The sequence below is a fragment of the Myotis nattereri genome (assembly GCF_964212035.1).
Source record: "Myotis nattereri genome assembly, chromosome: 16".
In the NCBI taxonomy this organism is placed as follows: domain Eukaryota; kingdom Metazoa; phylum Chordata; class Mammalia; order Chiroptera; family Vespertilionidae; genus Myotis; species Myotis nattereri.
Window position 1 is genome coordinate 6,832,831 of NC_138091.1, and position 21,549 is coordinate 6,854,379.

Sequence of the window (21,549 nt, forward strand, 5' to 3'; positions counted from 1 at the left end):
TCCTGGAAGGGCAGGTCTTCAAGGCCAGAACCCTTCTCACTGAGAATGTTGGGCATCCGGAGGCCAAAACACATCTTCCATGATGCTCCAGCTCAACACTGCCCTGCTGAGTCCCACCCGCCACAGCGTTCTGGTTACTGAACAGAGCATTGCGGAGCTCCCAGGGAGGGGCAACCCCCTTAGGTTCCAGGCTGTGAGCACATTCTCTTTGCGTTCCCAGGGTCTGTGTCTATAGAAAACTGAACTGTTCACAGAAAAGCAGCTGGGTCCTTCTGGTCTTGGCCAAGGCAGAGTGAAGGGCAGGGGAAGGGGCAGGGCTAGAAGGTGGGATTGTTGTGTCCGAAGATGCAGATGGGGAAGTGCTTGACGTGGGAGGACCACTGGGCTGACAACTGGAAAAACGCCACGTCATTCCACTCGACGCCATCGATGACGACCGGCAGCATGCTCTGCTGGTGCTTGGCCCTGCAAACCAGGCGACCAATGCCCTGGATGCACTGGCTTTGGGACTCCACATTCTCGTCCGTGGTTTTCTTGGGCGCCTTCTTTTTTCTCTCCTTGGTGACCACAGCCATGGACAAGGCAGGTGTTGCTGTGCCCTCACCACTGCGGGGCAGCCTGCTGACCTGGACAGACTGGAACAAGCACTTGAGTGTGTTTTTGGTGGTAGGCAGCTGTTTCTTCTCTGTGACTCTCTTCGTATCTATTGGCTGGGCTGCTGTCCAGTAATCCACCTGCAGCTCCATCATCTGTGCATGGACACTCTGACTGGTGGAGGACAGGCTCCCACTCACTGATGCGGGGGAGAGTGTGTTGGGTGAGGCCTTCCCGGTAGGGGACAGAAGCTCACCGGAGCATGAGGTGACTACATCATCTGAGCCTCCTGACATGGCTGCAGATGGTTCCACTCTTCCAACCTTCACTGCCCCCACAAAGGGGATGAGCTGTGTGGACTTTTCATTGGGGCGCTGCTGCTTAGACATGAGAATGGCCTCAGCAATGGGCAGCAGGTAGACACAGTTGGCCCCTGCAACGTACTCAGAGATTCTCGACACAACGTCCTGTGTGTCCTGCAAGGTGTTCTCAGACTCCAGGTTGTTGAACATGTCCCGCCAGTACAGGTCCTGGAAGAAGTTGTTGTAGCGGCAGTCCATGGAGCCCAGGTAGCTGGCCAAGGGGTGGGGACCCAGCGGGATGACCAGGAAGCGCATGTAGTCTAGCCATTGGGGTGGCTGCTGGGACAGCTGCCTCACGAAGACCCGCAGCACAGCGTTGAAGTAGGGCTGTGCCCCTGCCACCGCCATCTTCACAGGCGTCAGGGCCTGGGAATCGCAGTTGCAGTATCTCTGCATGTGTGAGATGATGATGCTGAAGGCCTCCTGGACGTCATCTGTGGAGCAAGTGCACACCACGGGCAGCGAGTGCCCCTGCAGGATGTCCGAAAGTAACTGGCCCTGCCAGGCGCAGGTGTTGACCAGGATGATGTTCTCGGGCATCTTGTCCTGGCAAATGAGGATGTTGTGGAGCTGGTCACGGATGGGCTTCCTGGGGATCTGCCACTGGCTCTGTGGGTATGGGCTCTCGTTGCCCATTCTGTTGACCCACTCATTCAGGGCTGTGCCGCAGCCCCGGTGGCCAGCCTGCTTCCTCTTGGACCTGCTGGAGGGCAGGACCAGAGACTTGGTGAAGCGCACTATGGATGGCAGCTTCTTGGTGAACCAATGCTGGGCGGAGGACCCTGCCTCCCGGTTGTCCTCCAGCTGTGCCAGCTGCTTCCCAGGGGAGCGAATTGTGTGGGCCACTGAGTCAGAGCTACTATCGCTTGACATGCTGTCAAAGTATCGCCTGAGTTTGGGCTTTGGGGTGCTGGGGACACTGATATCGTCCTCCGTGTCTAGGCTACTGTCACTAGAGCTCAGCACAATATCATACCGACGGTGCAGAGCCTTCTCCACTTTGGGGACATGCCTCACAAGGGCCTGTTCTGAGGATATGACCTTCTCTGACACTTGGGCCCTGAGCATAGATGCCATGGCTTCCTGGTGGTAATTGTGTTGCCTGTTCATGCACCTCCTTCTTACTATGAGATTCCCTTGGTCCAAGTTATTCTCCTGGGACTGCCTGTGGACGGCATTGTGACTGGCCGGCTGCTCAAAGAAGCAGCTCTCAGATGTGCTGGCGAGGTGGTTATGCGAGGTTTGGGCCTTAGTGCTGGCCGGCATGGCAGTGGCCTCCTGATCGATAGGCTGGCGGGACAGGGAGGCCATTCGAATCTTAGTGGTGGGTGTGCTGTAGGCCACAAGTTGGGAGTCACTGTGGCTTGTCTGCTTGCCTCCCGGGGCCCTCGCGTTCTCAGGCGGGTGGGCCAGACTCAGAGGCTCCTTTTGGATCCTGGTGCTGTGGAGGCCCCGCATCTCCATCGGCAAGCTGGAGTCTGACAGGCCTTCCATGTATGGCCTGAGCTTGGGACTGGGGCTGCTGAGGACACTGTGATTGTCCTTCATGCCTGGGCGGCTAGACAGCCCCTCAAAGTATGGCTGAAGCTTAGGTATGGTGGTGCTGAGGACGCTGCCATTGTCCTCAGTGTCTGTGCCACTGTCACTGGGGTTCGGCAGCATGTCATACAGGAGGTCCAGGTCCTCCTCCACCTCCGGGACATGTTCCCCATGGTCCTGCTCAGGGTCCAGGACCTCCTCCAAACCTTGGACTGTGCGCAGCCATAACAGGACTTTCTGGTGGTAGTTCTGTTGCGTGGTCAGGGTGCTCCTTGTGAATATGAGAGTCCCCTCATCACAGTCACCCTCCTCCTGGTCAGCGGTGTGGTAGCTGGCCTCCCGCTGCGAGAAGAAGCTCTCACACATGCACTCAGAGTAGTTGTCCGAGGACTCAGGCTCGGGACTGGCTTGCCTGGCGCTGTCCTCCTGGTCGATGGGCGGCATGGACAGAGAGATCTGGATGTTGTCCACCTTGCTGGTGGGTGTGCTGTGGGCCACAAATCCATTGTCCGTCTCACTTGGCTGCTTGCCTCCCAGGGCCCACGAATTCTCGTGCATGTGGGGCAGACTCAGAGGCTCTGTTTGGGTCCTGTCACTGTGGCTGCCCCACATCTCCGTCTGCAAACTGGAGTCTGACAGGCCATCCAAGTATGGCCTGAGCTTGGGCCTGGGGGTGCTGAGGACGCTCTCATCATCCTCCAGGTATGGGTCACTTTTCCTGCGTTTCCCCATCATGTCAGACCGAAGGTCCCTCTCTGACACTTTGGACCTGTGAAACAGCGCCAGGACTTTCAGCTTCAGGTTTCCTCCTATGGATGGCCGCTGCTTCTTTGGTTCCCCCTTCTCCAAGGCATCCTTATGCAGGTCCTGTCTGTGCTTTCCCCTGCCGCTGGCCTGCAGCTCATCCTGCCCCTCGTAGTTCCCTGCCGCCTTGGCCTTAGGGCTGACCTGCATGGCACTATCCTCGTGTTCGATGGGCTCACTGCACAGGGAGGAGATCCAGATCTCGGCCACCGCAGTGGAGGATTCCTTGATGCTGCGAAAGAGGCTCACCATCTGGCCACACCTGGGGTTTCGCTGCATGACGTCAGCCATGTGGATGGCGCCAGAGGCCAGTGTCTTGTAGCCCAGGACGTTTCTGTTCTTAGAGCACTTCCTCTGCTCCAGCATGATCAGGAGCTTGTTACCTTCTCCCTTGAGGAAGTGGTTGTACTGCAGGGAGAAGGTGAGTGCCAGGTTGGTGTGCACTGGTCTACTGCGGGGCAGCACAATCTCTTGGGACCTCAGGATGCCCTTGGAGTCCCGCATCCTCACGGAAATTACCACGGAGTTGAGGTCCTTGGCCAGCTTCTTGAAGATCACTAGCTTCGTTACAGTGAGACTACACCACCTGGGCACGCAGCTGGGGCTGGAGCAGTCCACCTCCCAGGTGGCGAACAGGTTCTGGGGCACCAGTGTTTTGAGCACCGTGGACGTGCTGGCCAGGCCCACAGTTCGTGAGGAAGCTGCAGCTGCTGGCACCCTACTGGACCTTTTCCTACTCAGGGTTGGTGGTTTTTTCTCCTGTGGTGGGACAGAGGAGGGACATGATTGGTGCATGAAGTGGGGCATGAGTGAATCAAAGGAGAGTGTGGCCACACAAAAAGCGGCCACTCGCTAATCTGTGATTAGGTCAGGGAAGGCCTGGGTGATGGTCTTTTAACCTCAGAGACCTAAAGTTATCACAAAGATGCTTTGAAATTAAAACGTTTTAACTAAAAGCTGTTTACGGTGGGTCGCTGGGTCCTAGGTTGGAATCTTCTGCAAAAAAGGTCATTATTTACCTTAACTGAGACTGTCTACTGTCTTTTGGAATCTACAAGAACATAGCTTTGGAATGTCAAAGGAATTTTCCTTTTTTTTGGATACTCTTTGCTCTGTGGAGACCACAAATCCCCTCATTGTTATTGAGTTCATTGTTGGCTGTTCTGTCCTATATCCCCCTATGGGAAAGAAGTATGTGTCTGTCATTTCACTTTTCATCCAATCTATCACCAATGGATTTCATGCAACTCACATACATCGCCACTTCTGACCGTAATATCTAAAAAAAGGTGACAAGTGCCATTCTCCAGAGCATTATTTCAATCCATTGAGGTTTTGATTCAAGGCAAATGACCATTTGGCTCAGATAAAATCTCAACAATTGTTCACAGTTTTGAATGCTTCTGACATGGACATTTACTTGGCACAATACAGCAGGATCCCAGAAAATCTCACCCAGCACCACCCTGCAGACCTACACCCGGTGCTGGCATCCAGCAAAGGGTCCATTGACGCACCAGTTCCCTGCCTGCCGGTGAACCTGTGACTCTTGTCTGTTGGATTCAGGACCTTCCCTTGCTTGTGTTGCTGACTTTATTGGAGCCATATTTTGTAATACTCTTGGCGGAACAAAAGTTAACAGTTCATAGATCCCAGGCTATGGAGAGACAGGAGGGAAAATGGGACTGGTTTTCCCCCCTGGCTTTTCTATAGGATTTGCCTTTTGAGAGTCTGGGCAAACACCTTAGCTGTTTAAGTGAGAGCTGATCTTGTTCAGCTCAGAAGATACAGGGGCACATCCTCCTTCCTGCATGAATCTCAGATGTTCTTAGACAACTGAGGATCTTTGCGGATGTGACAGAGGTCATTCCTCATGACATGCAGGAGCCCCATAAGGAAATTCCCACACAACTGCAATTAAACTAACTGGCTCTTCAGGGGGAGCACTAATGAGGTTTAGTCCACCTCTGCTGGTAGCCCTTCTGGTTGTTTAGTCAGCAAGGAGAGAAACTGAGGCACATAAGAAGGTTGAATGAGACTCTAGGGGAGTGAGCAACTTGCAGCTCAACCCATAAAGCAACAAATTTTAACCCACTACATAACACTCCTAGAAACTGTGCTGAGACTCTGAAGATACCAAACAATAAAAACAACAGCAACAAGCACACCTATAATTAACATGGGAAGTTGTGCCTCCATGGCTGGGAACTCCCAGGCCCCAGCCCTCATTAATATTCCTGATAGGAAGCCTTGACTTGCAAGTGCTTTACAGAAGGGTAAATGTAGGAAGATTTAACTACAAAATATCAACTGAGTAATGGCCAATATACAGTTTTCTTTGGGTGCCTAAATTAATTTTTCACAGGCAAAATAAAACAAAAGAAACAAATAACTATAACAATGGCGGCCTGAAAATTGAACTGATTGAGTGCATAGGATGCACATCTTGATTTGGAAATTAGAAACTTCTCAGGAGAAGCACAGGCAAATTCTCTTTAAAAAATAAATGAACAAGAAATTTCAGAGATTATCTTCCAACTCTCCTGAAGCTAATACATGCTAACACCCCATCCTCCCCCTTCTATAGCACGTCCCCTATATCTTTTGCTCTCTGAGCTTCCTTGTCTAGATGTGTTCCTTCCCTTCCCTTCTTTCTTCCCATTCTGTCCCCTCCACTGCCCCTCCCTACTGACTTAAGGGAAAATGAGATTAGGAATTCTGCCAACTCCCTTTGGAGAAAAGCTGCTCTCAGCCAGAGAGGAATCAGCAATCATCCTCCATTTTCTCTATGGACCTGATTGGTTCACAGAGAAATTTAACTGATGGAACATGTAATCCTGGCTATTTTATCCTATTGCAATTAATATACTCCTGGTTTCTGGGAGCAAAAGCAAGAGAATTACTAAATAAGGTTTGTAGAAATCTCGTATAGAGAAGCCTCCACACTTTAGGGATATAGGAAACTGAAACAGGATTTAGAAAAAGGATACAAACAGAAACATGCCTAGGGCTGCTCCAAGCTTGTTTTTCCTTCCCACTGATACTTTGGGAGAATTTTAAATGATCATTAAAAGGGAATCCATTGCCCTATACAGTTTGGCTAAGGAGATAGAGTGTTGCCTGCAGACTGAAGGGTCCCAGGTTTGATTCTGGTCAAGAGCACATGCCCAGGTTGCAGGCTTGATCCCCATTAGGGGGCGTGCAGAAGGCAGCCAATTGGAGATTCTCTCTCATCATTGATGTTTCTATCTCTCTCTCCCTTTCCCTTCCTCTCTGAAATCAATAAAAAATAGATTTTAAAAAAGGGGGAGGAGGAGAAGCCACTAAGTACCCTGTATATATTGAGGCTATTTTATTTCTTTTTAACCACAACCAATTAATTGCTTTCACCATCGGAATAAAGCTTTCCTACAAATGTCTGTTTTTTAATCAAAACCTGTTTCCTTCCAACTAGGGAATGTTATGAGAATATATATGGTTTGCTTATCAAATCTTCCCCAATTCCCCTCTTTAGTGAGTGTTTTTTTTTTTACTGTTTAATGAAATCAGTGATGCTGACATATGCTTTCTCCAGAATAGTAACATATATACTTAGAATAAATGAACCAGATACTGAACCAAAAGGGAAAGTAATGATTTTAAAGGAACCTTCGAGGGGGAAACTAAGCTTGAGACTGACCGAATGTTTGCTAATCATCTCTTCTTCAGTATTATCTTCCACAAGACCCTGAGAGATGGCTGAACAGGGTACCCACCCTACTCAGAATGGCCCCAAACAGCCCAGAGACCTGCAAACATGCCTCTAACACTAGGCTTGCTCATATGTCTGCCTAAAGATGGGGGACCAGCCCATAGTGAAGTGAGAATTCTCTTTTGGGGTACATGTTCACCAAGGGGAGTAACTTGACCCTGAGTGCCTCAAACAAGAAGCCAATCTGCTTTTGTTACACCAATTACCTGGTTGCAATATAAAGTGGGTAATAGAGAGGCTTTGGCACCATTAACTTTAAGACTATCTCGTACCTGGGACCTGTGTTGCCATTCCCAGGGGAGACAGACGGCGGTTTCATATACCTAAAAGTCTTTATACCTCTCAGAGTTGTGAGCTTTCTGGAAACTAGAAAAATATTCCCAAATAGAAAGAAACCATCCAAAAATGGGTGAATGCATTTGTCAATCCCTTGCTAACATTTGTCGGGGGGGCAACCCAGTTCCTGAGGTATTGAAAATGACTATCCTTGTTTTACAAATGAAGTTTTCAAGGTGCCATAGGTTTTGCTCCAGAAACAATTCAAAGCCCACAAAGTCCTTCTCCCTTCCCCAAACCTCCCCTATTCATTTTGGAGTCTTACAGATAATTGGCTTCATGCAACCAAAGTCCCAGAACCCTTGAAGTGAAAATACCTGAGTTCACCAAGACGTCTTGTCTAGGCCATTTTTAAAAATACAGATCTCTGGAAGATATGACTTATCCCAATAGAAAAAACAATACCTTACCCACCTACACAAATCTCTTTAGCTTTTTCCACTATATATTTCTAACTTAGTAAGTTTTAATGAAAGCTATTAAATGTCTACACATTTTGAAATAACGTGAATACTGACACACTGATTGCTAGACAAGTCTGAAGTTCACTGCTTTTGGGGGTCTTTTAATTGCAGAAGGTCTGTAAAATGGATTTGGAGCTGTTGATGTAATGTTTTTTGCTTTGCTGAAGGTGTGTTTTTTCAAAGTAAGAGTTTGATTAAAATATGTTCATCAACGTCAATCTAAGGAATGCTGTTTGTTCACTTGTGTGCTTATGACTGGAAATTAATGCTCCTAACAGTTAAAAGTTCCGGTTAAGTTGGAAGAAATTATACAGTTATGACAATAGAAGGCTTGAGGTATGGAGAGTCATATTTGAGGGAAAAGGTCACATGTAAGTTTCTCTAAGGATAGTTATTTCTGAATGGGTAAGAAGGTTTGTAAAAGGTGAGGAAAGGTTTGTAAAAGGGGGTATAGGCTATACAATTTTGTGAAAGTTTTATATAAAAATATTCTTTTATTTCTCTACCAAAAAAATAATTCAAATTGTGTGTATAGTTTTTGTGTGATATGTGTTCATCTGTGTGTTATGTGTGGTGAATTGTCAGCCTCCATATGACATTACTAGGATATAATCTTTTATTGGCCTACAAAGATTAAATGCTTATGTAAATTAAGGAGAATTCTGTAGTCTGGACAAAATACTTAATATTACAACTGCTTGCAAGTATGATTAATATCTTTTAGAGTTATTTACCCTAAGTCTGTGTTTGCTTTACGTAGATTTACAAAAAGTCCATGGTATAATCTTTTGCACAAGTATATTTGCAACCTTCCCAAAGTTTCTATTGTAAGATACTTTTAAAACAGGAGATGACGTTGAGTCAATTCCAATGGGCACTGGAGTACCTCAAGGATTTATTCTCTCTCCTTATTAGAGAAACGTTTTTGACTAATTTAGGACTACTTAATATGCTTGAAATTACCTGAGAAGCTTTAAAAAATTAAAAATATAAATAACTGTGCTATTTGTGTACCTATATTTTTATTAAAATGGATGTTCTAAAGATTTCAACCTGCCCTAGGAAGGAATGTACAAAGATTCAAGAAAATTTCAAATAGGAAACACTCTGTTGTAACAGTGGTCTTGGTGTCAGCGACACCAGGCCAGCCAAGAGGATGGTTCCCTGTGAGGGTGTCTGGCAGTTCGACTCTGGGTATTTGTGGCACAAACATTGGAAGTTGATGAATTATATCCAATTCTCAATACAAGAAGCCATGGACAATGTTTTAAAATCTTACATGCTTTCTGTTCCTTTTATATTGAAATTATGTATTGAATCCAAATATATACATATACTTATATATTTTCATATCGTTCTCTGTAAATTTACAGTAATTGTTGTTATCCAAAAATTATTGCCTTGAAATGTTATATTTTACCAAAAAGGCAGTTTTTCATCAATTGCATTGCAATCAAAACTATAACCATACCACTTTGTTTTGTCGTTCATAGATATTGTTTTACTTTACTGCATTTTCAAATATGTTACATCTTTAGAAAAATTCATGAAAAGGACTCTTGACTTACTCTATTTTTTTATTCTTTTCATATATTTTATTGATGAGAGAAAAACATCGATCAGCTGCCTCTGGCACAATCCCTACTGGAAATGTGCCTGCAACCAATGTATATGCCCTTGAACTGAATTGAACCTGGGACCCTTGAATCCTCAGGTCTAAGCTCCACCCACTGAGCCAAACTGGTCAGGGCTTGACTTACTCTAAGTAACAGGTTTCTACACAGGTCACATCTCTGAACTGAATGCAGAAGTATAGATCTCTAAGGAATGAGTGAATTCACGAAAATACTAGCAAATAACCAGGATAAACAACAAAATGGGTAGGGAACTAAATGAAGAGAAGATAGTTATTATTGTTATGACTCTGTTTAAAATACTGCTGATTTTTAAATCATTTTGTTTTTCAAATATAAGGAAAACTGAAAAGCAGAAATTCTACATTACTATCCATGACTCACTAGGAAGGTTGGAGGCAATGATACATTAGTGGCATTCATTTCACAGTAATCCCAAGAGACAAAGACTTCAAGGACCAAAACCTACAACCTGGAGATTTTGTTTATTGAAACACATTAATTAAAGACTCTCTCCAATGTGTTAAAAAGGATGTTACCTTATGAGAGGCCTAACCATAAATGGATATCTGTCACTGACACTGCCCTCCATCCACCAAGGAGACTGAAGACTTGTCAAGGATGAGAAACCACTGGCCGTGGGGGCTGACAGCTTTCCCAAGAAGTCAACAAGGCCTGGATGCTGACAGATTACTGCTGCTCAAACCTTCTTCTTCTATCTCCTAACTGTTATTGATTATATGTACACCAACTGATTTTTATATTTTTATTACACACCTTATTACTTATGAGTAGTTGAATTTTGATATCTGCTAAGTTTTCCCACCTACTAGACAAGTACATTCTAATGATCAGTATGGAAAGGAAACAGTAGAGAGTCTTAATTCTTCAGGTCAAACATAGCATAAGTACAAGGAACAGTGGATGAAGAAGAAAACATATAATTAGCTTAATAAGCAATTATGAAAATACATGCAAAGGGTTTTTGGTTGGCTGGGATGCTTATTTTCCTTAGTCACTTTCTTGTCTAGTAGTAGACATTTTCTATTCCTAAGCAGTGTTCCTGCTTTAATGTTTTTGCTTTTGTTCCTGGTATGTAAATGTTATACTAGATACAAAATACCAAAACTTAAGACAAGCAGCAAACGGACTCTGCTCATGTTAGCTCAAAATATAAAATTGATACAGAATATTTTTTAACAAGAACACATAGGATCTCATGCCTCCCATGCACCTGCCTTTTTATTTTGATTAATAATAAAAATTCCACTTTGAATGCCATTTAAGGTTATAGTCTTACCTTATCCCGAATGGTCCATTGTTCAGGAAGACATAACACTAACACTCATCATCAATGCATAATTTGTATTGATTTCTGAATAAAAGGAGGATGTGTGAATGAAAAAGGGGCCCCATGCTGACCTGACTAGCTCAGGGAAGTCCTGCAAGGCAGCCTTGCAAACTCAGAGACCTGAAGTAACTACAAAGGATGGTCTGAAATTAAAACACTAACAGGAGCTCATGATGGGTCGTCAGATCCTTGTGTGGCATCTTCCCTGACAAAGACCAATCTTTACCTTAACTGAGTGTGTGTACTGCCTTTTTGCCTCTATGATAACATATCATTTGATTTTCCTTATTTTGGACACCTCATTCTCAGGCACTGTTCTGTGCTCTGCGGAGATCAGAGATCCCTTCGTTGCTATTGAGTTCATTGTTGACTTGAAACTATCCTACGTCCACCATTGTAAAAGAAATATGTGCCTATCATTTTACCCTTTTTCCAATCACAGAAGTGTCTCCAATTTGCTTTCTCCTGTCTCCCTAATCTATCACCCATGGATTTCAAGCAACCCACATAAGTCTGCACTTTTGCTTGTATTGTATAAAATGAGGTGCAAAATTGTCATTCTCAGGAGCATTTTCTCATCCCATTGAGATTTTTCTCGCTCACAATTGTTGACATTTTGGATCAAATAAACACACACACATTTTTCAGAGGTCTGAAAGTTTTTCACATTAATAAGAGAAAAGGTTCTTGGCAGGAAAAGTAGAATTGCAGGTGAGGAATATGAAGCACATTAGTATCTTAGGTCATTGTCTTAGCAGAGGACAAACAGCACATGCTTGTATTAACAGTGTCACCCGTGCGATTTCTGACAGAACACCCCAATGTGTGATGAGCACACAGAGGCTTTTCCTGGGGGGGCAAGATTTGGATGTCAGGACATGTGGCATGTTTAGTGTGGCACCGTCGTCATGGCAATGGAAGGTTTTAAGTCCAGGTCCCACAGAAAAAAGACGTGGATCTCTGTGATAAGCAGTCGCGGTCCCCATACAATGTGCAGCCCTGGGAGGCCCCAGCTCCTGACATAGAGGAGACGAGGACCCAGATTCCTTTGGGAACTGGACACTAGGAGGGATCTCAGGGGAGTAGCAGGGTGCCTTCTGGAACCTGAGTCCTGCTGACTCCCTGGGGTCCTGGAGTTTGGGTCAGTTGGGCACCTACACTCACCCTGCGGCGGTGCTTCAGGCTTGAGGATATCTCAGGTGTCTGTGCCGCCTGCAAGGGCGTGGAATTGAAGACCCCATCTGTCGGCTCCGGTCCGCTCTCCTGTGCAGAGCTCTATACAGACAGTTTCCAGTCACCAGGGGAAAACCTCAGAGCCCTGTTTTGCTGGTTCTCTAAAACTTGTGACTTTCCACTCCAGACACACAGAATGTGATCTGCTGAGACCTCTACTGGCAAGGAAAAGGCATGACAGCCTGAGGGCCTAGGACTCCCATTGGCATAGATAAGGGACCCCTCTAGAGCCCCATCTCCACCTGCCTGCCCTACCCTGGGGTGTGATCACAGCAGGACCTCGAGGTTATCCACTGCTCCAAACACTCCCGCGGTTCTCCCTGCAGGACCCCCTATCCACCACATGAAGAGGGGGGATGTGGGCTGCACAGGGATGGCCCACAGAGGAGGCTGGCCTGGCGTGAATGGGTCTGACCCAGGCCACCTTCACTTACCTGAGGGGATCTTCTTGAAAACGGCCAGAGATGTCGGGCACGAGTGGTGAACCGTCTACAGAGTCTGGAACAACGCTCCCTGCAGGGTCTCCGGGAACCAGAGCCCCCACAACTGGGAACACAACAAGAGAACATGTTGAACTGTCAACTGTCTCTTGCCAAGTGAGTGGCAGTTGGGCAGTTGCTAGAAAGTGGGTGCCTGGTTACGGGGGTTCCAAGTTCTATTAGGAAGTGACCTCACTTCCTGGAATTGCCTCCCTGACTCCCCTCACCTAATAACAGCTATAGATAGTCCTGTGGGCTGCTGACTGCTCACCTACCTTCTCCATGGAATACCAACATTGTACACAGTGACACGAACACACCCTCTCCACAAGGTTTAGCTGCAGCCAGGGTACTAGGTTTGAAGAGACAGACCAGGGCTCAGACTCAACCCCTCATTCTTACCTCTTCTTGATCCTGGATAAGTCATTGTGCCTGTTAGATCCTGTCTCTTCTCTGCCTGCAGAATGGATTATTGCAGCATGTGCTTCTTAGCGATATTCACGCTCATGAAGGTAGTAGCTATAAAGTAGGAGGAGGAATGCCACAAGGAAAAAGTGCCTACAACCTCTTTTTCTTCCTATTGTCACCTCCTTGGTGTCTGATGTTCTTTTAATACCACCCAGAGTCATTTAATGTGTGTGTGTGTGTGTGTGTGTGTGTGTGAGAGAGAGAGAGAGAGAGAGAGAGAGAGAGAGAGAGAGAGAGAGAGATTGTGTGCACGCACACACACATATGCTAGTGCTAGGTTGTACTGTGTTAACAAAGCCTGAATACAGTAGTTTGCAGAGGCAATGATTAATTTCATAGCCATATCACTTCAATGATCTGGTGGAACTAAAAAGACGTCCTGATTTTTTGGATTATTCATCTTTTTTCTTATTGTAAGGATGAGAGTAAGAACTTACAAGGTCATATGTCAGAGTGGAAACCAGAAGTTGACATTTTATTTGACAATGGCTTGTGGGGGACATGACTTCCATTTCCCCCTTTCTAACAGCTGCCAATTCCATATCCAGGTGGTCTGGGGAGTTTGGGTCAAGGCCCCAGAGTGGAGTTATTAGCACAGCTCACTGGCCTGGCCAGAGTGATGACGGTTGTATGTGGACATGTGACTTCAGTGAGTTGAATAAAATTCTTCTTATTAGTCACAAGAAAAAATGTTCCGTTTGCATATGTCTCATGGCCTTGTGAAAACATGGTTTTAGTCAATAATCATGTGAGAGGTGCAAATGAAAACAAAAACGAGGGCCCTGGCCGGTTTAGTCAGTGGAAAGAGTGTTGGCCTGAGGAATGAAAAGTCCCGGCTTCGATTCCGGTCAAGGGCACATGCCCAGTTATGGGCATTGATCCCCAATAGGGGCATGTAGGAGGCAGCTAATCAATGATTCTCTCATCACTGATTTTTTTCTCTCTCTCTCTGAAATCAATAAAAATATATTTGTTCAAAACACAATGGGATGCCATCTCACACTTGTCAGAATGGCTATCATCCACAAATCAAGAAAGGACAAATGCTGATGATTATGTGGAAAAAAAGGAACCCTTGTGCACTGCTGGTGGGAACATAGACTGGAGCAGGCATTGTGGAAAACAGTATGGAGCTTCTTTGAAAAATTAAAAATGAAACTCCCATTTGACCCAGTAATTCCACTTCTGGAATATATCCCAAGAAAGCAGACACACCAATCAAAAAGGATATATGCATCCCTGTGTTCATAGCAGCACAATAGCTAAGATTTGGAAACAGCCTAAATTCCCATCAGCGTAAGTGCCCAACAGCAGCTGAGTGGAAAAAACCCGTGGTACATCTACATAATGGAATACTATGCTGCTGTAAAAAAGAAAGAAGTATTACCATTCACAACAGCTTGCATGGACATGGAGAGCATTATGCTAAGTGAAATAAGCCAGTCAGATATAAATAAATATCATACGGTCTCATTCATTTGTGGAATATAATGAATAACATAAACTGATGAACAAAAATCGATCCAGAGACAGAGAAGCATCAAACAGACCATCAAACCTCAGCAGGAAGGCAGGGGAGAGTGGGGGAGAGAGTAAGAGACCAAGCAGAGGTCTTGAATGCATGCATATAAGCATAATCAATGCACACAGTCATTAAGGGGGTAGGGGCATGTGCTGCAGGTGGGGGTGGCTGGGGAGGGGTCGAGGGGAAAAATGGAAACATATGTTATACTTTAAACCATAATAAAATAAAATAATACAAATATTTCTCTTAGTAAAAAAAAAAAAAGCTAGTGCTCTTTCTGGGTCCCAGAACAAAGCGCCCCCTGAGCCCTAGATACGGAGGAACATGCAGGAGCTTCCCAGTATGTCAGGATTTCTAATGTCCAGACCAACTCTGTTGGAGAGGTTGGAGCCTTGGGCTGGAAGGTCTGAACATTCCTTAACTCTGGGCTCTGAATGTCATGGACATTGGGTGATATCTGCCACTCTATGGACATCAGTTTCCCAATTTTCCATTGAGGGTTGGGTTCAGAACTGCATAAGCCTGACCTCACAACAAAGGGGCCCAGCTCCCTCCACCCTGGGTGGGCACTGGACAGAGGTGCATGCCTGTGGTTCCAACTCTGGGCTCCTTTTCAGTCAAATACTGGCCAAAGGCTCATTTACCTGCTGAATGCTCACCATCTCCCCCATGCCTCTCCATGTCTGTGCATGATGTCACCAGCAGATCTTTTTCCAGAGCCCCCGAGGAAACCTGGGTGCAGCCATGACCCCAACTTTGAGGACACACCGCTGGATTCATCTCAGGCTCTGTTGGGCTCAGTATATTGTTCATTTATTTCCAAATACATATTACCCTTCTGGAAAAAGCATGTGTTGGTATCACTGATTTCATAAAACAAACAAATAAGCAAACTAAACACCTCTCCCTATCAGCTGATTTGGGGCATATTTTATTAGCAAAGATAGATATTTGGTAATATTGCTGTAACATTCCCTAGTTGGAAATAGGTTTTCATTAAAAACAGACATTGGTTAAATATTCCTGCCATTTGCACAGATGCTTTACTCTGAAGGAGAAGATAATTAGTTGGCTGTGGTTAGGAATAAATAGAGTAGCCCCAGTGTCTACAGGGGTCTTAGTGGCTTCTCTTTCTATGATAATTTCACCTGCTCCCAAACTATCAGTGAGAAGGGAAACACCCATGGATCAACCCTATATTTGTGTGTGTGTGTGTGTGTGTGTGTGTGTGTGTGTGTGTGTGGTTTGTTTGTTATTGGTTTTCTACATCCCATTTCAGTGAACAGATTTCTCTACAGGAATTTTCTTGAAAGCCTTATTTAGAATTTGTGTTGCATTTGCTGACAGAAACCATTAGCTATATTAATTGGAATCAGTTAGAATATCCAGGATTACATATTCTAAGAGTTAAATGCCTTTGTGAACCCATCAGGGTCATTGAGAAAATCAGGAACATTTGCTGGTTCCTCTCTTGCTGGGACAAGCTTTTCTCCAAAGGGAGTTGTTAGAATTCCTATTCTCATTTTCTCTTAAGTCAGTAGGAAGCGATAGTGGAGGGGACTGAAGGGAAAGGAAGAAGGATGGAAAAGGGTGCAGAATATAGTGGGAGAACTAGAGAAGGTGGAAGAATGGGGTGTTGGCAATTATTACCTTCAGAAGAGTTCAGAGACAGTCTATACAATTTCTAATTCCTGAATTGTTTTTAATGGAATTTATATGTGCTTCTGAAAATCTCCTGATTTCCAAATCAAGATATGCTTCCATTCACTCATTCAGTTTAATGTTAGACCTGGCATTTTCCTAATTTTTATTGCATGCCAAAAATTAATTTAGGCACACAAATAAAACTGCACTTTGGCCATTTTTTGGAGGATATTTTCTAATTAAATCTTCCCATTTCTGTAAAGCACGTGTAAGTAAAAGCTTCCTATCAGGAATATTAGTGAGGGCTGGGATCAGGCATCTCCTGGACTTGGAGGCACCACTTCCCATGTTAATTTTAGGTGTGTTTTGTTGTTGTTGTTTTGTAGTTGTGTGTATGTGTATGTGGTTTTTCTTTTCTTTCTGATATCTGCAGAATCGGAGCAAATTTTCTAGGATTGTTATATAATGTAGTTGGTCAACCTGTGTTGCTTATCGGTTGAGCTCCATGAGGCTCTCACCCCTCAAATCACATTCAAACCTCTGATGTGCCTCGGTTGATCTCCCTGCTGTCTCAAACAACCAGAGGGTCAGGGAACGGTTGACCAAACCTTATGGGTGCTCCCCCACCAGAACCAGTCACTTTAGTTGCAATTGTGTTGAAATTTTGCTTTGGGGCTCCTGCACATCATGAGGAATGACATCACACATCCACAGAGATTCTTAGTCCCCTAAGAATACCTAATACTCGGACTTGAAGGAGAATATGACACTGTATTTTTGGAGTTGATTCAGTTCAACTCTAATTTAAATGATAATGGGTTTTGGGGTTTTTTTTTGGTTTTTTTTTTGCTCTGATTCTCAGAACGCAATTCCGATTGGAAAGCCACAGTTTAACAACAGCCACCAATTTTTTTCCTACTGTCTTGTCTTAACCTAAGTTCCACCAACCCTTAATCTTAGTTCTATCTGGAGTATTTAAAAATACAGCTCAAATAAATCTAACCCTCTACCACCAGCAAGGGAAAAGTCATGGATTTAAGATACAACTCACCCAGGTTCACCCAATGGGTGGGGAACCAGCAGTTCAATGGGTCCTTTGTTGAATCCTGACACCATGTCCACGGGTTGGTCCTGGGTGAGCTCTTTTGGAATCCTGACCCACTATGTCAAGGAAATGTCAACGTATGAAACATTCAAACTTGTCAAGAATTTTGGTCGTTTATTTAAGTCCCACTGTCAATAACTGGCAGGATGAAAATCTCAGCGGATTGAGATATTCTCTCTGGCAGTTTTGCTCCTTATTTTATACATTACAATCAGAACAGGAGATGTATGGTGGTAACAGGGAACCCAGTGGTGATGCATTAGGGTTTCAGAGAAATCAAAGCAGCGAATCCTCTGTGACTGGATAAACAGTAAAATGACACAGACATACTTCTTTTACATGGTGGATATAGGATAGTTACAAGTCAACAATGAACTCAGTAAGAATGAGGGGATTTGTGGTCTCCACAGAGCATTGCCTATGTGTTGAGGGGCCTGGAAATAGGGAAATTCCTTTGACATTCCAAATTATATGTTATTGTAGATGCCAAAAGGCAATAGACAGGCTCAGTGAAGGTTAAGATTGACCTTTGTCAGGGAAGATGCCAGTCTAGGACATGACTACCCACTATAAACTGCTTTTAGTTTAAAAGTTTTCATTTCAGAACATTCTTTTTGATAACTTTAGGTCTCTGAGATTGCAAGAACACCACACAGGGCTTCCCTGAGCTAGTCAGTGAGCATGTGGTTCCTTTTCACACACACAGTTCTTGGATCACTTGTGCCCCACCTCCTGACAACAGTCACTGAGTGCTTAGGGCAGTGGTCGACAAACTCATTAGTCAACAGAGCCAAATATAACAGCACAACGATTGAAATTTCTTTTGAGAGCCAAATTTTTTAAACTTAAATTATATAGGTGAATACATTGTTATTAACTTTATTAGGGTACTCCTAAGGCTTAGGAAGAGCCACAGTCAAGGGGCCAAAGAGCCGCATGTGGCTCGCGAGCCGCAGGTTGCCAATCATGGACTTAGGGGATTGGTCTGAACTAAAGCCCCAACCAACCTGGCAGTTCATAAACTGCCCCTGAGGGAATGTCCCTCCTCTGTACCAACACAGGAAGAGAAACCATCACCACAGAATGCAGAAGGACCTGTACGTTGTAACCAGATGCAGCTACCTTGCTGCCCACAGTCCTGGTCTCCACATCTCCCGCTCCCCCATCCCTATGCCCAGGTTCAACACCAATGCCCAAGAACCTGTTTGCTACCCAGGAGTTGGACAGCCCTAGCCTCAGATTCGTGCCCAGGTTGTGCAACCTGACCTTAATGAAGATGGTGGTGTGCAAAGAGTTGGAGAAGGACCTCATCTCCATGGTGATCGCCATGAAGATGCAGTACTCCAACCTCATATCGATGGTGATCACTGTGAAAATGCAGGGCTCCAATACATCCTACGGGAGTATGCTGTTCCCCAGTGAACAACTGGAGACAGTCCTGGGGTTGACCTCACTGCAGGACCCCCACTTCCTCTGTGAGAAGGCAACAAGCTACAGGCCCTGCTGCACTGGAGGAAGTGCTTTAAGAACCAGACCATCTGGAGCTAGAAGACACTCCCTGAGGGCGCCATCCGCATGGCCAAGGTCAGGCAGCGAACCCTGAAGGGTGGACAAAGTGGCCGAGGAGGCTTCTGCTAAAGTGGCCGAGATCTGCATTGCTCCCTGTCCAACCAGCCCATCCACTGGGAGGACAGTGCCATACAGGACAGATGCAAGGCTAAGTCAAGGGTTAATTACTCCGAGGGGGTACATCAGAGCTTCTCCTCTGAGCAACAGGCCAGCAACTATGCCACCTATGGACCGAACCTAGCTGAGAAGGGCATTGACATGGGGATGCTCAAGATGTAGAGGCCATGGATATTAGGAAAGATGTGCATTACCAGGCCACAAAAGATCAAGGAAATAGTGGTGTCTTGGCTGGGAAATTTCAAAGTGTTGGAGGAGGCTGTGGACTCGAGCAGGACACAGCAGAGCATGTCCCAGAGTTGGAGTGGGACCTGGACCTTCTACTTAACACACTGCAAAACCCCAGGGACAGTGGCCCAGACATGGAGGATGAGAACAGCACCCTCAGCACCCTCAAACCCAAGCTCAGACTGTTCTTTGAAGGGTTGGCACACTCCAGCTCACAGACACAGACGGAAGCATCCACAGGGCCCGCAGCGAAGAGGAGCCTGCAATCATGGCCAAAGTGCAAGAAAACACGTGAGCCCTCAGGCATCAAACAGCACAGAGACAGTGTTTCAGACTCGGCGGCCCACATCACCCCCTCCCCCAAAGTCGCCTGAATCTGGACCTCCTCCATGTCTAGCCAGTCCACTCACCATGTGGGCAGCGCCATGTAGGCCGGCCCAAGACCAAGTCTACAAATCACTACTCTAAAAAGGAGTATGAGAGCTTCTCTGAGCAGGAGGCCGGTGAAGATGCCGCCCATGGATAGGAACTGGATCAGGAAGCAGTGACTATTGGAAGTCACAACACGGTCCATGACAAGCAGAATGTAGTGGCTTGGCTGAGCAGGGCCTAAGTGTCGGAGGAGGCCCTGGACCGTGAGCAGGACCCTGCAGATCATGTCCCCAAGTAGAGGAGGGCCCGCACCTTCTGTCTAACATGCTGGAGAACCAATGACAGTAGCCCCGACAGGGAAGAAGATAACAGCCTTCTCAGCACCACCAAACCCAAGCTCAGGCCATACTGCGAAGGCCTGTCACCTTTCAGTTCAGAAATGGACATGGGGAGCATCCATGGTGCCCAGAGCCACGCGGATCTTCCGAGTTTTAGCTGGTTCTGCTGAGGGCAAGTGTGTTGGCGCACGGAGTAAACGGTCCCGGGTTCAAATCTGGTCACGGGCACAACTGTGTTGATTACAGGCTTGATCCCCAGCCCTGGCCATGGCACATGCAGGAGGCAAGCAATCCATGTGTCTCTCTCACATCCATGCCTCTCTCCCTGTCTGTCTCTCCCCGTCCCTTCAAGTTTCTCTAAAAATTCAGTGGAAAAATAACCTCTGGTGAGGGTTAACAAAACAAACAAAGCAAAACAAAGGAGCCTCCTAGTCCAGCTGAAGTGCCCAAAAAGACCAAGCTCAGTCAGCAATAGCCAAGTGACAGTGTCACCCACTTAGAGCCCCAGAGCATGCCCACCCAGGGGAGCACCCAGCACCGCCCAAGGACAGCCCGGAGGTAGAGACCTCAGCCCTGGACATGCTCACCAAGAAGATGCTGCTCACTAGGCGCATCACCAAGACTGAGTCTCTCATGCCCTCCACCAAGGCCAAGGGGAAGCATCCCCGCCACCATGGCTGGGCAGGTTCCTGAAGGGGCGGCAGATGGCATAGCCATAGAACAAGTGAGCCAAGAGCCCAGACAATGAGCATGTCCAGACCCAGGGAGCCAGCTGCAGATCCCCAGGAAGACCACGTACTACCAGCTGAACCGCATACTCATCTCTGATGACCAGCTGCCAGAGAACATCATCCTGGTCAAACCTCTGATTGGCAGGAGCAGTTCCCCTCAGACACCCTGCAGGGGCACATGCTGCCTGTGCTGTGCATCTGCTTCATGGCTGACGTCCTGTGGCCTTCAGCTCCATCATCTGGTGGATACAGAGATACTGTAACGAAAATTCCCAGCCCCTTAAGCCGCTGAAGATGATGGTGGAACGGGCACAGCACTACTTGAGCGCTGTGCTGCGGGTCTTCCTGGAGCTGCTGTCCTACTGCTGGTTGGGCGATATGCACTTCCTGGTCATCCCGCTGGATCCAGCGTTGTGGCCAGGTACCTGGGCTCCATGCATTACTGCTACAACAGCTTCTCCCAGGACCTGACCCGATGGGACCTGTTCCATAATCTGGAGGCCCAGAGCGCCATACAAGGCACACTGGACATCGTGACGAGAATCACGCAGTACATCACGGGAACAACTGTTCCTCTCAGCTTCCCATCGAGGAAGCCCTGCTCTCCTACAAGCTGAAGACACCCAATGAGGATTCCTTATAGTTCATTCTTTTCAGGGTGGCAGGTGAAAGTTGGGACAGTGCAACAGTCCTCAGACACGTCGGGATACTCAGATGATGGACCCGCTTGGGCTGCAGCTTGCTTTTATCCTTCCCTTTGTCCCTACCTCTGTTCACCAATGATGCCTTGTCATCCCATTCATCTTGTCAGTGAGTGGGGTTTGTCCTCCCCCAGCCAGTGTGATGGCGCCAAGCTGATGGAGCGGCAGGTGGATTACTGGACGGCAGCCCAGCCCACAGACAGG

General features: G+C 46.4%; 1 protein-coding gene and 1 pseudogene across 2 annotated transcripts; one reads left to right on the forward strand and one right to left on the reverse strand.

Moving 5' to 3' along the window:
* Positions 1-317: 317 nt before the first annotated feature.
* On the reverse strand, positions 318-12,844 carry LOC308532602 (phosphofurin acidic cluster sorting protein 2-like; the record flags this gene model as incomplete). The annotated part of the gene is made up of 7 exons (XM_081110116.1): positions 318-557; positions 918-1,167; positions 1,495-1,656; positions 1,771-2,289; positions 2,464-3,972; positions 12,503-12,614; positions 12,823-12,844. 7 exons carry the CDS (start codon positions 12,842-12,844, stop codon positions 318-320), a joined length of 2,814 nt encoding a protein of 937 aa, XP_080966242.1.
* Positions 12,845-18,478: 5,634 nt separating this feature from the next.
* LOC308532603 (phosphofurin acidic cluster sorting protein 2-like) lies at positions 18,479-21,261 on the forward strand (annotated as a pseudogene). Its single transcript has 3 exons — positions 18,479-18,772; positions 18,964-19,133; positions 20,414-21,261. The product of its transcript is annotated as a phosphofurin acidic cluster sorting protein 2-like (transcript).
* The last annotated feature ends 288 nt before the right edge of the window (positions 21,262-21,549 follow it).